The sequence below is a fragment of the Apteryx mantelli genome, chromosome 2 (genome assembly GCF_036417845.1).
Source record: "Apteryx mantelli isolate bAptMan1 chromosome 2, bAptMan1.hap1, whole genome shotgun sequence".
Classification (NCBI taxonomy): Eukaryota; Metazoa; Chordata; class Aves; order Apterygiformes; family Apterygidae; genus Apteryx; species Apteryx mantelli.
The window spans coordinates 93,880,725-93,894,527 of record NC_089979.1 but is presented as its reverse complement, the minus strand read 5'-3'; the positions used below and the strand labels follow the sequence as shown (position 1 = coordinate 93,894,527).

Here is a 13,803-nt window from a genome sequence, read left to right as displayed (position 1 = left end):
TTGACAGACTTCTCAAAGTGTATTAACAGATTGGAAACAAACAAAATTCTTCAGTAAAAGTCATCTCAGTTTCTAATGACCACATTCTCATCTATACCAGGTCCTTCTAAAAGACTTTCTTTTACTTTAATTAATATTTACTAAAATTATTTATTATCTTTGTCCTCATCTGAACTATAATTCCTTGCAAACTAGGACAGCAGAATCTTTCACTCGGTGGGAATAATGTTCCTTCAATGGAGAAGTGATGGACACTTAACTGATTTGAGAGAGAGGTTAAATGATGAGTTATGCCTCTACTGCATTTTAGACTTTGCATTTTGATTCAAAATCACAAACACTCCGGGATGGTCTTAATTTGGGTGGCCTCTGGAATGCCACAGGGAGTGAGCATTCCATGTTTCTTACTCCATGTATTTGACTGCACCTTCTTGCTCCCCATTTGAGATAGTAATGTCTTCAAAGACTGGCCCTTAATGCTATTATTAAATATGTCATTCGGGAGCATGGATTTGACAGTCCAATTCATTCATCACTTAAAATTACAAAAACTGACTTCCTTCAGTTCTAAACCCCACTGTACTCTTAAAAAAAACTTGGCTGATTTCTGGGAAGCATACAGAAGAAACAAAAACACATTTACATCTTGGAGGAAAGAAAAGAGAAAATAATGCTATATTCAGAAGTTATATCCTGGTTGGGATTTCTTTGTCATCTTTTACAATTTTGATCCAAGAATTCAGTGAAGAGGCAACATCTGCATCCCATACAATGGGCATTTACGGGAGATATCATAGTTGTTGGTAAAGCATCTCCCTTCCAGCCTGAATTATCCAATGATCCTTTTTCAAGTCAGCAGAGAAAGTACTGCTTAAAGGCATGAAAGGAATTGGGGGCTATAATTAGACACAACTTTGAATGGGAGTAGTTTCCTGGAACTTTCTTGTGTTTATCAGGCTGCTCAGTATAGTTTTTCTTTCGGCTCAAGAGCACAGAGAGGATTCTCTGATGTCCTTGATCATTCACTTTTGTCATACCTTCTCTTATACACTTGCTTATCACTGGAATGAGCTTCAGTGCAAAAGTAAGAGGCTTGAGTTAATTGAACTTTTTGGACAAAATCCCCACTCATTCAATTGTCAAGGTTTCCCCTCCACCAAACTGGCAGCTTAATAACTTCATATTATCTGTGCCACATGGCATAATACACAGTTCTCCCTCATACCCAATTTGAGGCATATTCTATAAGAATACAAAACTGCTGGTGTAATAACATTTCAGTGACATTAGGCACGTCACTATTTGATTGCAAATCCTATTCTTGTTATAATAGACAGTGTGTATTACTTCCTCACTTAAGGCCTTTTATCGACTGTAGGCAATTGGCTCCCTGATTAAAAAGGAACACCTGGTGAACTGGAAACTGCACTGCTCTGAGAGGAAGTGGAGCCTTTTGTGATATAAGCGTAGAAAAAAAACAAGGCTAATTAGCACAGTCTTGAGCACTGACAAAACCAGGTTCACTTTCCTTGGGAAGGGGAGGGGGGAAAAAAAAAAAAAAAGCCCTGTGCTTCTCTCCTCTCCAATCAACAATCAGATCAACAAACTTGTCCACAAGTATTCTTTCATGGAGTGGTCATTATGCACAGTGAGTAGTCAGTCACAGCCTTATACCTAGAAAAGCCAGTGCCAGCTTTGCACATGAGAGGTGGTAAAAAGTATTATTTTTACTGCTATTCTACCACAGAGGACAAATAATATTATAATCAAGCCACACATGCAGGGACAGTCTCATTCAAGGAATAATGCTGTGACGCATCGCTGAATGCCTTAGCTAATGAAACGACTGGAAAACCCTGGTAGACAGTTAAAAGGGTTAGTAGCCGACTTATTAATGAGAGGGTCTCCTTAGCCTTTTTAATAAGACCTCAGACTCCTAAATTGAACTACCACAGCATACAATTCCTAGGGCACATGCTTCCAAATAGGAAGCCCCACATGACACGCATGCGTCAGAACTGACCACACGCTGCAGGAGGAGAACACGAAGCAATCTTTTCCTTTTCTTCTCCTCCTCTCTTCCCAATGTCAGGTCTGTGGAAAGTTTCTAATTACACTAATTTACAAACAAATAAGTTGCAATTGTATTCACAAATGTGTAACACCCAAAACCAGACCTCCCTACTACCAAATCTGCACTTCAGCTATTAGGTTGTGATTCTACCATACAACGTTCTAACTACTGCAATGGCATGTCTGAAGCATGATGCTATGCTCCTCCACAACGAGCAACTCTCTAGCCCTTTGTAAGACATCAAACACATTTGGATGTGCTAACTTGAGCAATTTTTGCTGGTGACTTATTTACATTTTGGATGATACATACTCTAGCGCTCTCAGAGATGCGAACGCAGTGTTTTCTAAGGCCAGCAACAGAGACAACCTTGTTGGTACCCAGTGCCAATTTTATTTTACATAGCACTGTAGCTGACTTGTGCCAACCCAAATCTTGGCAAAGTGAAGAACTTGGCACTTCTGGGATATGCTCTGCCATCTTCTACCTCTACCATTTATGTTCCACTATTGCTAGGGGTAGCCAAACCTGAACTAGCTTTAATTTAATTGGCTCCAATACCCTCCCACCTTGCTTTTGTGCCAAGGGCATCCAAGCTAGTGGGGCATGCTCAAAGTATGCTTATTTATGCACCTCCCTGAGGCATGGAAATACAGCCTTTGCAGTGCACATCTCTTCTGATCACTGATAAAAGGTGCGTAAACTCACCTGTCCAGTAGCCCAGACCAGGCAGAGAGTCACAGGAAGCTTTGGTTACTCACACTTGCTCTCAACTACACCATTTCATTCCCTCCCCCCTGCTCAAACTAAAACTTAGTTCTCATGACCCAAGAGCTTAAAAAAAAAAAATTCTTTATTTAAAATATCAAATAGACATACAGTCCCCCCAAGGAAGATAAGACTCCACCTATACCCCCAAAATCTTTTAAATTTCTTGTTGTTTCTGCAGCTCCTATTGCTTATGCACTGGCCCAGTGCTTGGGAATCAAGGAGAAAAGAGACTGCAGTATATACAAGGAATATATATGCACGCCTACATCCAGGACCGCAATTTCAAAGGAGAGCCCTTTGCATCTCTCCAGAAAGCCAATGCCACAACTCCAGCATCATGTCATGGACACTCCCATCCTTTGATGGGGCGTGCTCTTCCATGGCCTGCCATGGGGGCTGTTCCAGGAAACATAACCCTCATGGACACAAGGACTCACACAGTGGAACTAAAGAAGCTAAGAGGTCTGCTTTAATAATATGTCTTCCTAAAGGAAAATTCAAAACCAGATTAACACCTTGTAACAGTGCTCCCCAAATCACTTGTTGTGGATCATTTATTAAGCATTCAATACATGCCAACGGTCCACAGAGTTAAAGTGACAAGCACATAGGATATAAACTAAACACGTATTCAATAATTTAACATCCACCTATCACAAATTATCATGAGAGTTTTCTCAAGGAAAAGAAGTACTTCTGAGTACTACTACCATATGTACTTCTATCCCTGTATTTGTACTTATGATAGGGTATAGAGACTCCACCAACAGACACAACCCATTTCAGCTTAGTGATGTGGAAACATATGCAGAGACAGCCCTCACAATCTAAATCAGAAGCTGGCTTCCAAACCCTGCCACTACAATAATGGCATGGCAAGGCTTCAGAAGGACACAGTTACCTTACCATTCCATAATACATCAGCCAAGGAAGGGCATACATCTCTGTAGCAATTATACTTAAAGCCCACATGATTTCTATGCAAAGCTGAGATTCACTCTGCTAACTTCAGTTCAGTCAACATTAAATAATATTTGTGGTAGCCTTGGATAGGTTCATACTGTCTTCCTTCAAAACACCCAGGATATTTCTACAGTCTCTTAAAGGCTCATACATACTTGGACAAGAGCCAAGTCTGAACCAGAATTATTAGCCACATACTTGGCCTTACCTCATCCTCTTCAGCAGGGCCACACAGCCCAATTCAGATATAGTTCCTGTTCAGACCTTCGAAGACTGGGCAGAACTTGCTTACATCTGCCTGTAAAAACATAATGTAGATATGCTCCAGCTAATCTTTTGCAGAACAGAGTGGCCTTTACCAAAACAACTATCTGAAATGTCCTTCTGGTCTGTGGAGACATGCAACAAACAACGCAGCACTTACAACTAAGAAACTCACTTTCCCATAGTTTTTTTTTCCTGTACGCAGAGCAACAATTACAGTAAATTCAAATCCAAACAAGACAGAAACTACCAGCTGTACTGAGAGAAAGCTAAGGCCCTGGGCTGAATGTTTTCACTGAATTTCTGTAATAAAAGTTTTTCATGTTTAATTAGAATTTTTTTTAAAAGATTTCTTGGAGGATTCAGAAGGGAGAGCTATCTTGGGAACTGTAGACTATTACATTCGGTCTTAGTTTTTGTGAGCCCCATGATGTTTGGTTTATCAGCCTTGAGCATTAGGAGTTAATACTATTAGTCTAACACTACCAGGGAGTCACCACTACTGCAAAGGATGTGCAACAGGCCCTTGTCTGCATTCCCCTCCTCTCCCTTGCCCAACCTGTGATTATATAGCAGACAAGTAAAAATTAGGCCCAGAATATTGCTTGCCAAACTCTGATGTCCTCTTGGCAGATCTTCTGTATTTATAATCTTGAACCACATATTTAGCAACTTCTACACACAAGAACTGGAAAAGTGTGGGGGTTTTTTAAATGAATTGATTAGGTTGATTTTTGAAAGTCACTTTTCATACTACACCTCCAATTCAGTTTTGCTGTAAAAAGACACAGGCAGTAAGTGGCATTAATGATAATTTCTGCAAATGCCCTAATGTTACCACAGATTAATGTTTTGTTGCTACTAGTTACTCATTTCCTCTCTCCCTGCAGGCCCGGTAAAAACAGCCAACACAAAGTGCATTGGCAGCTGGAGCGTAACATATTTTCAGAAAAATGAACAGATCTTGTCACTGGTAAATTTGTACTTTTGTTAAGAACTGCTGCAGCTGCCTCATAGAGAGATTCAATAGCACAAGTTCTCATTTTGCAACTGCAGAAGATGGAGTTCAATGCAGAAAACACTCCAGTCCTTTTTACTATGCTCCAAGATGGATCTTTAAAAACCAGCACATTCTTCTAAAGCACAGTAAAAAACAAGGAAAACTACACTGAGTTTGGCTCCTGTCTCTTCTTTTTCATAAAAGCCTTTTTTTGGCCCTTATTTATTTTTGTATTGACTCAACTGGCAATATAAAGGGTAACTCCCAGCTATTTCTCCAGAGTCCCACACACACAGACAGCAAAAAAAAGAAAACCAAACACAAAGAAGATACCCAATATTTACTGAGCCCTTTCTCGCCTTTCTGTGATAGCGTGCTCTACCATACTCTATAGCATGTATATCTAGTTAGCATATGTATCTAGCATACCACTAATCAGAAGTCACAGAGCGACTCCCTTGCCATCGCCTCTGCTTGGTTTGTAGAGAGGGAAAGGTCCCTTCCCCCAGCATGCAGAGCTGGGGGAGAAGCGGAAGGAAATGAGACTTTCTGCAGCCTTTTTCTGCCACCTTCCCAGCCTCCAAGGAGGCTGCCCCGGCAGAGCCGCAATCCTAGCCCTCCGCTGGAGCACAGGAGCAGAGACGGCCACCCGCTGCTGCCTGGCACATCGTTAAGAGCTGGCCTTATGGCTGTCCCCTCAGTGCTGGGGCAGCTCTGCGCAGCAGGGCCTCCAGGGCCGCGCACAGCTATTGGGGAGCCGGGGCCCTGCCACAGTGCCCGTCCTGGTGACCAGGCAACACCGCGCTGCCAGCTCACCAGCAGCTCATTTACTGTCAGAAAACACTTAATGGCTCCTTCAGTTTGGGATCTGTGGGGTGGGGAGCTTGTGCCAGCTGCTCATCCAGTTCTTCAAACATTCAATTTTATTAAATGAAGCAAAACCAATGCTGAGTCTCTAGCTCTAACAGTCACAAAGAATATTGCTTCAAATATAATCCAACATCTAATAACAACATATTATTAGGGAGCTTTTATTCAAATGCATTTAAAGGCCCCTGAGATTTAAAACAACTGATTTGTTTGTCTGGGGATACTTATACGTCAAGACAGATTGACTGAAGATACAAAGTTAAAGAAACTTTTCTGAGGACATTTATTTTAAAAGAGAGGGTGGGCCCTAGTTTAGGTGAATTAGAGAGCCCTTAAATTCACACCTTCAAGTAATCTACCTTTTTTCTGATCCCAGAGAGAAGGAGAGGGCGAGTTCTCTGTTTGAAGGTCACTGAGATGTCAGACAGGTCCCAGATTGCTACATTTCCCTACAGCCTGGCATAGAGAAATCCTCCCGTGCCTGTTTTGTGTCTTTAGAGTACTGTAGCAGAAACATGAGCAATTTTACCCAATACACAAAGGAAGCCGTGCTCATTGAATGGGTGAGAGCAGCCACTTTGAAAGCAAACAACACTGAATGACCTAGGAGAATAATTTAAAGGCTTCAATGCAATGGAAATGGCAGATGGAATTTAGTCAAAAAAACAATTGTCAAGACAGGATTTCAGTTTTATGATTCACCCCCAAAAATCTCAACCAGCACATAATGGTGAGAGCCAGTCACCTGTACCCAGTTTACTATTGATTTGAAAAGCACGACACATGCAACAAAAAAAATTTTAACATGCACTTAAATCTCAAGCTCTATTTGTATAGCAACTCAGATAAGCAAAAAATACCCAAGCCCTGGCAAAAGGGATTTCTAGTGTTGTTACTTTTAATTTTGGAACACACAGCTGATGTTCAGTAATGAATGGGGGGGAGGGAATATAACAGTTTAGTGAAGCAGTCAGTGCCTTATGACTGTATGAGAAATTTGCAAACTGAGACTGCACATACACCAATACAAGAGGAGATTTTATTCAGTTTGGAATTGGGAGGGGCACAATAAAACCTTTCCACTGCTTTCGTCCAATTAACTCTGCTAATGCAACATACAGCTGCTAGACTTATCTGATACTTGTACTTTTTATGCTATCAGAAAGGAAATATTGAACTTGACACTTTTGAGTGACTACAGCTATTTAAGTAACTGTAAGGTTATGTACTGAAGCCTAATCCATTTGAAAACATCTGCGGCTTCCAGGGCAGAGGGACAAAAACACACAGTAGCAGCTATATGGTGCTTAGCCCAGTTTGGGTGTCATACTAGTGTTACATACTGCTCCAGCAGAAGCTTTAGTAAGAGCAAGCCCTTTAATAATGACATTTTCAGAAAGGCTCAGAACCCGTTTAGGATGCTGACCTTTATAAAAAAGGAAAACAAACAAACAAAAAAAACCCCACGCCCAATCTGAGGCCCGTTAAGGAGTTACCCTAATAAAGATTTTCCTCAAGTTTCACTGGAAGAGATCTGCATTTTTTAAGCAGAAACAAGTACTAGATTCTACTGAACATGTCCTGTACATACTGCTTATGTACAGGACAGATACATTATGCCAGCAGGCTCTGATTTGCTGTGGAAACAATGTCCCAACCACAAGAACAAAAAGCAGCTGTCTAGTTGCACCACAGCTGCAGTAGATGAGCACAGACTTTCAAACTGCAACCCTGCTTTTGTCTGACAGTCAAGAATCTCATCCAGACCCCATCAGGCTCAGAAATGGGTTGTGACTCTAACAGGGCCGAGATGAACAGGGCCAGAGGGCACGAGCTCCCTTCTTCAGGCCTCTGACTTCTAAGTGACTTTAGAGGAGTTTTCCTCCATTTATCACACTTGAAGCATGTCAGACCTCGGTACAAGGACAAAGAGTGACAGAGTGACAGCTGAGGAATGAGCTAGGCTGTGATCCACCGCCCTTACAATAACCCTCACAGCTCTGGAGAAACCCATGAACTCAGCAAAGTTAAAGACTGTACTCAGTTAAACTGTAACCAGACGTTAAGTCTAAGTTCTTCCAAAAAGAAAGGCAATAAAAATGCTAATCTCTATGCTTCCAAGAAGCATTTTCTTGCCATCTACAATGTAGGTAAGTTTTGCCAGACAGATAGTGATAACATGGTTTTAAAGCTGCAGTGCTTATAATTTTTCTCTCTCTGAATGCTGTACAGTTACTTCATACAGCAAAGCAAAGCTTTTATCAGTTACAAAATGTAAACCATATATAAAATACAGCTGCTTTTCTTCTACATTGTGCAGGTTTGGGTTTTTTCTGTTTTTGTTTTTTGTTTTGTTTTGCTTTTTTAATCTAACAATCGCATTACACTGTGTCATAAAGAAAGCTCCTCCCAGGTTATACCATGCACAAATGAAAGCAGCTTTCTCTGAGCAAAGCCAGTAACGTTTTAGTAATGCTTTTGGAGCACAAAACCAGGTAATGGCATTGTAAGAACATACAGCCAACTGCACCAAAGTACTTGCTCACCTGATTTTCCCATGATCAAGTTTTTGATTGTCACCTGATGCCTCCTGTCTTGACTTTCTCTGATGAGTGCTGGGGATGAGCTGCTGTAATTTCAGTGCAACTTCAGTCTTCTGCCACTACCGCTGTACCGAGCTCAACAGAACGAAATTGTAAACGCCCCTTTTCACTAGTAGAGCAAGCCTGCCCATGCCTTATAAGGAATAGGGACACTTTTTTTCTTGAAAAGATCCTGTTTGGGGTCAGGAGCTATTTATCCTCCACAGTAACCAAGCAGCTCAAAAACACCATATGGTTTCACATACCAATATAGTTTAGTAATCGTGAATATTTTCTGATAGAGTATGCTGCGAAAAAAATTCCTGTTGATAAATAATTATGCTGCTACAGCAGGCACAACCCACAAGGCTAATTAATATACTTAAATACTTTTTAAAGTTTTTCTGAGTTATTGTATACAAAGGTAAAACAGGCAAGTGATAAGATAGTTTAAAGTGTAACTACATTTTATGCCTCCCTAAAAATCATTTTGGTAAAATAAAATCTGTAGAACATATTAATAGAATGCACGGGAATGCAGTATAAGATTCTTCAGGTTAGACAGAAACTGCGTTGATGGTTTATTTCTGTAAGAAAAGTTTGACTTATGCATGCCTTATTCTATCTGTGCAAACACACTGTAGGCTTTGCCACTGCTGGGTTCACATCATATTTAATACCTCAGACTGAACCGACAAATATTAAGCTACTCATACTCAGCTAATGGGTATGAACACGATGCCTTGACTTTTTTTAGCCTCAGAAGGGCTGCATTTCTCCAAATAATAACTCACGTATTTGCCTCCTACTTCCTTCTTTTCCATCATCATCACAAAAAATCATCCAAGGTTAATATTTCCCTTTTTTTTTTTTAAATACCTTTCAAAAATTCCAGGTGCTACTTGGTTTTGTACCAAGTCAGCTGGCTCAGCCGCTACTTTGCCTATACTCATGCATGTGCACCACTTTATCCATGGAAGGGGCTTAGGAATTGAAGCTCCCTCCTCAGTTAACTCACCATGAGGCATTTGCAATCCAGGCAGCTGCTGGCTGTTCCATGCAGAAGGCTGCATACCAAAGCAGGGAACAAGTGATGGGGAAGGCAACCTTTAATTACCCATTTTTTACCTCTAGAGGCTGAGTTCCATGATGAAAAGCGAAATGAAAACTCAGGAATAAAAGATAATTATTATTTTTTTTAACAAATAGCAGCAGCAGGTGGGGAAGACAGCATCCCTTTGCCAACAGATTGTTCCTGCAACTACTTTGCTGGCAATGCTGAAACCCAGGCAGAGTGCATGTCATTATCTAACACCTGATCTGGTTACTCAGAAGAGGTGTGTAGGTAACTGATCACCACCTGGAGGGGAAACCACGGGTATAAGCTCAAATTCATTTTCAAAATAGCTTGACACTTCTCTTAGCTGGTAGTAACCCAGGCAACAGAACAGGATGAAAAGTTCAGAGCAGGTAAAAAGTGAAATCTCTGCCCACCCTGTCTGCCATGAAAGCGGCAGCTGCTGGTTGAGCAGTGGGATGGAGAGCTGGAAGTGGTACTATTGGAGCCCCTTATAGAGGGGGTAAGCAGCTGTTTTATGTGATTGTGGGAGTGAACAAACCACATGCCAGTCTATGAACCCTAGCCTCTAAAAATGCTCTGTTAATCCTGAAATACTGGGTTGTACCATCCCTGGAAGGTCCAACAACACTCAGGAATATGCTGTGCCACCCTGCAGCCTTGACAAATAGTATAGAATTCAAGTTTGCATAGTTAGGAGTCTCTGGTACTTGAAATTTTATATCCTCAAAGTTGAATGTTACATTTTATACTGTTTATATATCTTTCTAATATTTGACTGCATTCTAATGCAATATCCACTCATGACCTGTACTGTTATTAAGACAGCAGCATAAAGATCTTCCAAAGTGACCAACTAGAGCCACCTCCATAAGAAAACAATGTACAACTACAACTTGGAAAAGAGGGTTTCTCCAAACTGCCAAATCCAGTATAACTTACAGGAAAGAACTGGCACTTTTGCTGATTGGAAAACAAGGAAATCAAAATTACTGCTCAGACATTAAATGTGGAAAGTATCAGTGTAATGTAAATGCAATGACTTATCAGAGTGCGGAAAGCAATGTAAGTCTGGATGCAAAAAAAAAAAGAGTAAGGGGAGAGCTGGGTTTTTTTTTAGTATTTTAACATTAGCCACTGAAATTTCCAGACTAGAAAATATTGCTGATCTAGTCAGATAGCAATTTGGAGGAAGTATGCACACTAATAGTTAAGAACAAAGTCATCTCTTTGAAAGTAGTGAATCTGATTAAATAAAAGCCACAGCCAGGGAAACTTGGACATTATAAATCATTAATTCCCTTTCACCAGTTTTAGGTAGTATCTAACAGACTGAAACCTGAGTGGAAGAAGAAAGGATTTTCCATTTGCTTGATGATATATTAGAGCAGCTCCAAATGCATGCTTGTTTAATTATTCCATGATTCCTTTATACAAAGAAAATACTAGGATGAAATTGGTATTATCCAGTAGTGGGCACTGGAAACTATCTTACGGAAACAGAAATAACCTGACAGAATCAGATCTGAGTCCTTCTTGTTCAGCATTCTGCCTCCTATAGCAATATCTACTAAACATTTCTGAAAAAGATACAAAAAAGGTACAATGTGGATTGACTACTTTTTTAATAGTTTAATCTTTTTGCTAGAAGGAAAACAAAAAAAAGCTGGCTAGAAAAAGTAACACTCATAACTGCTGAAGACAAGCATGATAAATATTCTTTCTGGAAATAGGTTATAAAGCCCATAAGGAGAAAAAATGAAGTTTGAAAGGAAGTGCTTGAATTATAACAGTCAGAGAGTTAGCAATAATTCATCTGAAGTAGAGGTATTTCATCTGTATCTTGAAAATCTGTGGCTAAAATTTTGGTATCAAACTGAATATGCGGCATTCAGATTAGAAAACAGATACCCCCTCCAACCCTACCTTCCCATTTTTCGTAGCAAAGCAAACCCATTTTACCCATCCACATCAACCCCTTCTCTTTACCTTGATGTAACTGAACCTAATGTTTACAGTCTCATAACCTCCTCTGGTGCCACCATATATAAACCCACATCCTTCCCCTACTTTCCTTTCCTATCTCCCCTGGTACATTCCTGCATCCCTTCTCAACAATGTTTTTTCTTCACAGTCAGTTTAAGGAGTCCCTCAACCTGCCCTGTGCTACCTGCTTCCTTGTTGTGATCAGTACCGGGGAGCCACAGGCACTTCTGTGGTGCCCCATGGACTACCTCCGGACATGTGTACCCAGCAAGTCCAGGGCATTACTCCTGGCAGTGTGAATGCCCAGGCCCAGCTGGGATTGTCCTACTGCTTACTGTCTCACCAGGCATAGTGTCCATACACACATGCTGACAGCCTCATATATTCCTCCAGTAGCTTCCACCACCCTGCCATGTATGGTTTTGTCTGCTATAAAAACTGAACAGGATTTCTCTAGGCCCACTGCTTTGTGGTTGTGATAGGAAAACTCTAATGATACCCCAGGTGAGCTACAAATATACATAGGAGTCAGATGACTAGGCCAGCTGCTGGCCTCAAATGGGACTCCAAGTGTTATCCATATATAAATGGAGCAATAACAAATGCACATTCAGCACTCACAGGCAGGCCACTCATTCCACAGCATTCGCAGATTTTCCTTCTTTTGTGTAGCTCTGCAACTTGCTACTTTTCATATCAGATTCACATATGCAGTACGCTTTGTTTTAGCAAAATATCACTCTGCTAGCTGGAGGCACTGGCTTAACATCTGTATATTTGGCCATTACATTAAAATATCCTTGTGTTTGAACCACTTTATGGGTCAGAAAGTGAATTTGAGCAGTTACTCATGAATGAGATCACACGATTATGATAGGTCATCATATTGATGAAAACATTAGTTTAAATTTTCAGTAGCAGTGAAAAAAGCACATTCAATATCAGGATTAACTAGAGAAGAAATGAAGAACAAAGCAAAGAATGTTATTGTGGGACTGTATAAACCCCCAGTTTGCTTGCACATTGAATTACATGGACAGTTCTGGTTTCCTGATCTCAAAAAGGATATAACAGAAGTGGAAAAGGTTCAGAGAAAGGCAACAAGGATGATTTAGGATATGAAATAGCTTCATAACCCAAACGATCAAACTGGGCCTCTTCAGTCAAGGGAACAGGTCACAGAAAGAGAAATTACAGACATCTACAAAATGATGAACAAAGACAGGAACTGATGTTGATTGTGTCCTCTAACACAAGAGTGAGAGGATATTACATGAAGCTTGTGGGAACCAGGTTCAAAACAAACCAACGACTGCGGGTGCACTGGAGGAGGGGCTTTGGCAAAGGAGTTCCACTATGGGTGCCAAAAATTTACATGGACTCCAGAGAATAACAAAAATCATGGATGAGAAATCCACTGAAAATTACTAAACACACAGGAATCATAGAGCTGAAAATAGCTGGAGCCTGGGGGAGTGTTACCCGAAAGTATCGCATACGCTCGCCCTGTTTCTACTTTTCCTTGGATCTGTTCACAGCCCTCTGTGGAAAACTCTGAGAAGCTCCTCAAGCTTCAAGTGGGAGAGCAAGTCATGCAGCCGGGGTGGTGGCGGCAGCATGCCAGCGTGCAGCCTTTGGGATGTAGCACAGGGTCTGCAGCTGCTGCATTGCCCTGGCCTACCTTTGAGGACAGGAGGCCAAACTCAGCAACACCACTGCTGTGCTCTTCCCCAGGCTTCTTTTCAAAGGTTCTGTATTTAACTGCCCCTCCATGGCACTCCTCCACCATCTCTCCCCAGCAGCTGTCTTATCTGATCTTTACACCAAGCTCTTCTCTGCACAAGCCTCCCACAGGAACTTCACTTCCTATTAATGACCCTTTCAACTTCTCAGTTACGAGCCCCAGCACCATCACATCATCATTCAACCTACAGCTTTGGTCCAGTCTGTCTGCTCCTTAAGAGGGCCCTCTACAGGACTGGGCTAGCCAATCCCCTTAGTAAAAACCTGACATTAAAACCTAATTCCACAGAACAGCTCACGAGGAAAAAGGACTGCGAGGAAGGGCGTCAGGGGCCCGCGCTCAAAGGCCAACTGCCGCCTCCGCCTCCACCCCTGCCCGGGGCCCCCCTCTATCCCTCGCCCGGGGCCGCCCTCCCTACCGCTCCCTTAGGGGCTCTGCGACACCCGCCTCCGGGGGCGCCCCGCCCCCCGC

General features: G+C 41.5%; 1 protein-coding gene across 2 annotated transcripts in view; it reads right to left on the bottom strand.

Moving 5' to 3' along the window:
- Positions 1–8,615, bottom strand: part of GLIPR2 (GLI pathogenesis related 2) — a 35,190-nt gene extending 26,575 nt beyond the window's left edge. For both annotated transcript variants that reach the window (XM_067291081.1, XM_067291082.1), the window contains exon 1: positions 8,489–8,615. In XM_067291081.1, the coding sequence (XP_067147182.1) occupies positions 8,489–8,501 (13 nt within the window). In that variant the 5' untranslated portion in view covers positions 8,502–8,615. The remainder of the gene's footprint in view (positions 1–8,488) is intronic.
- Between the last annotated feature and the right edge of the window lie 5,188 nt (positions 8,616–13,803).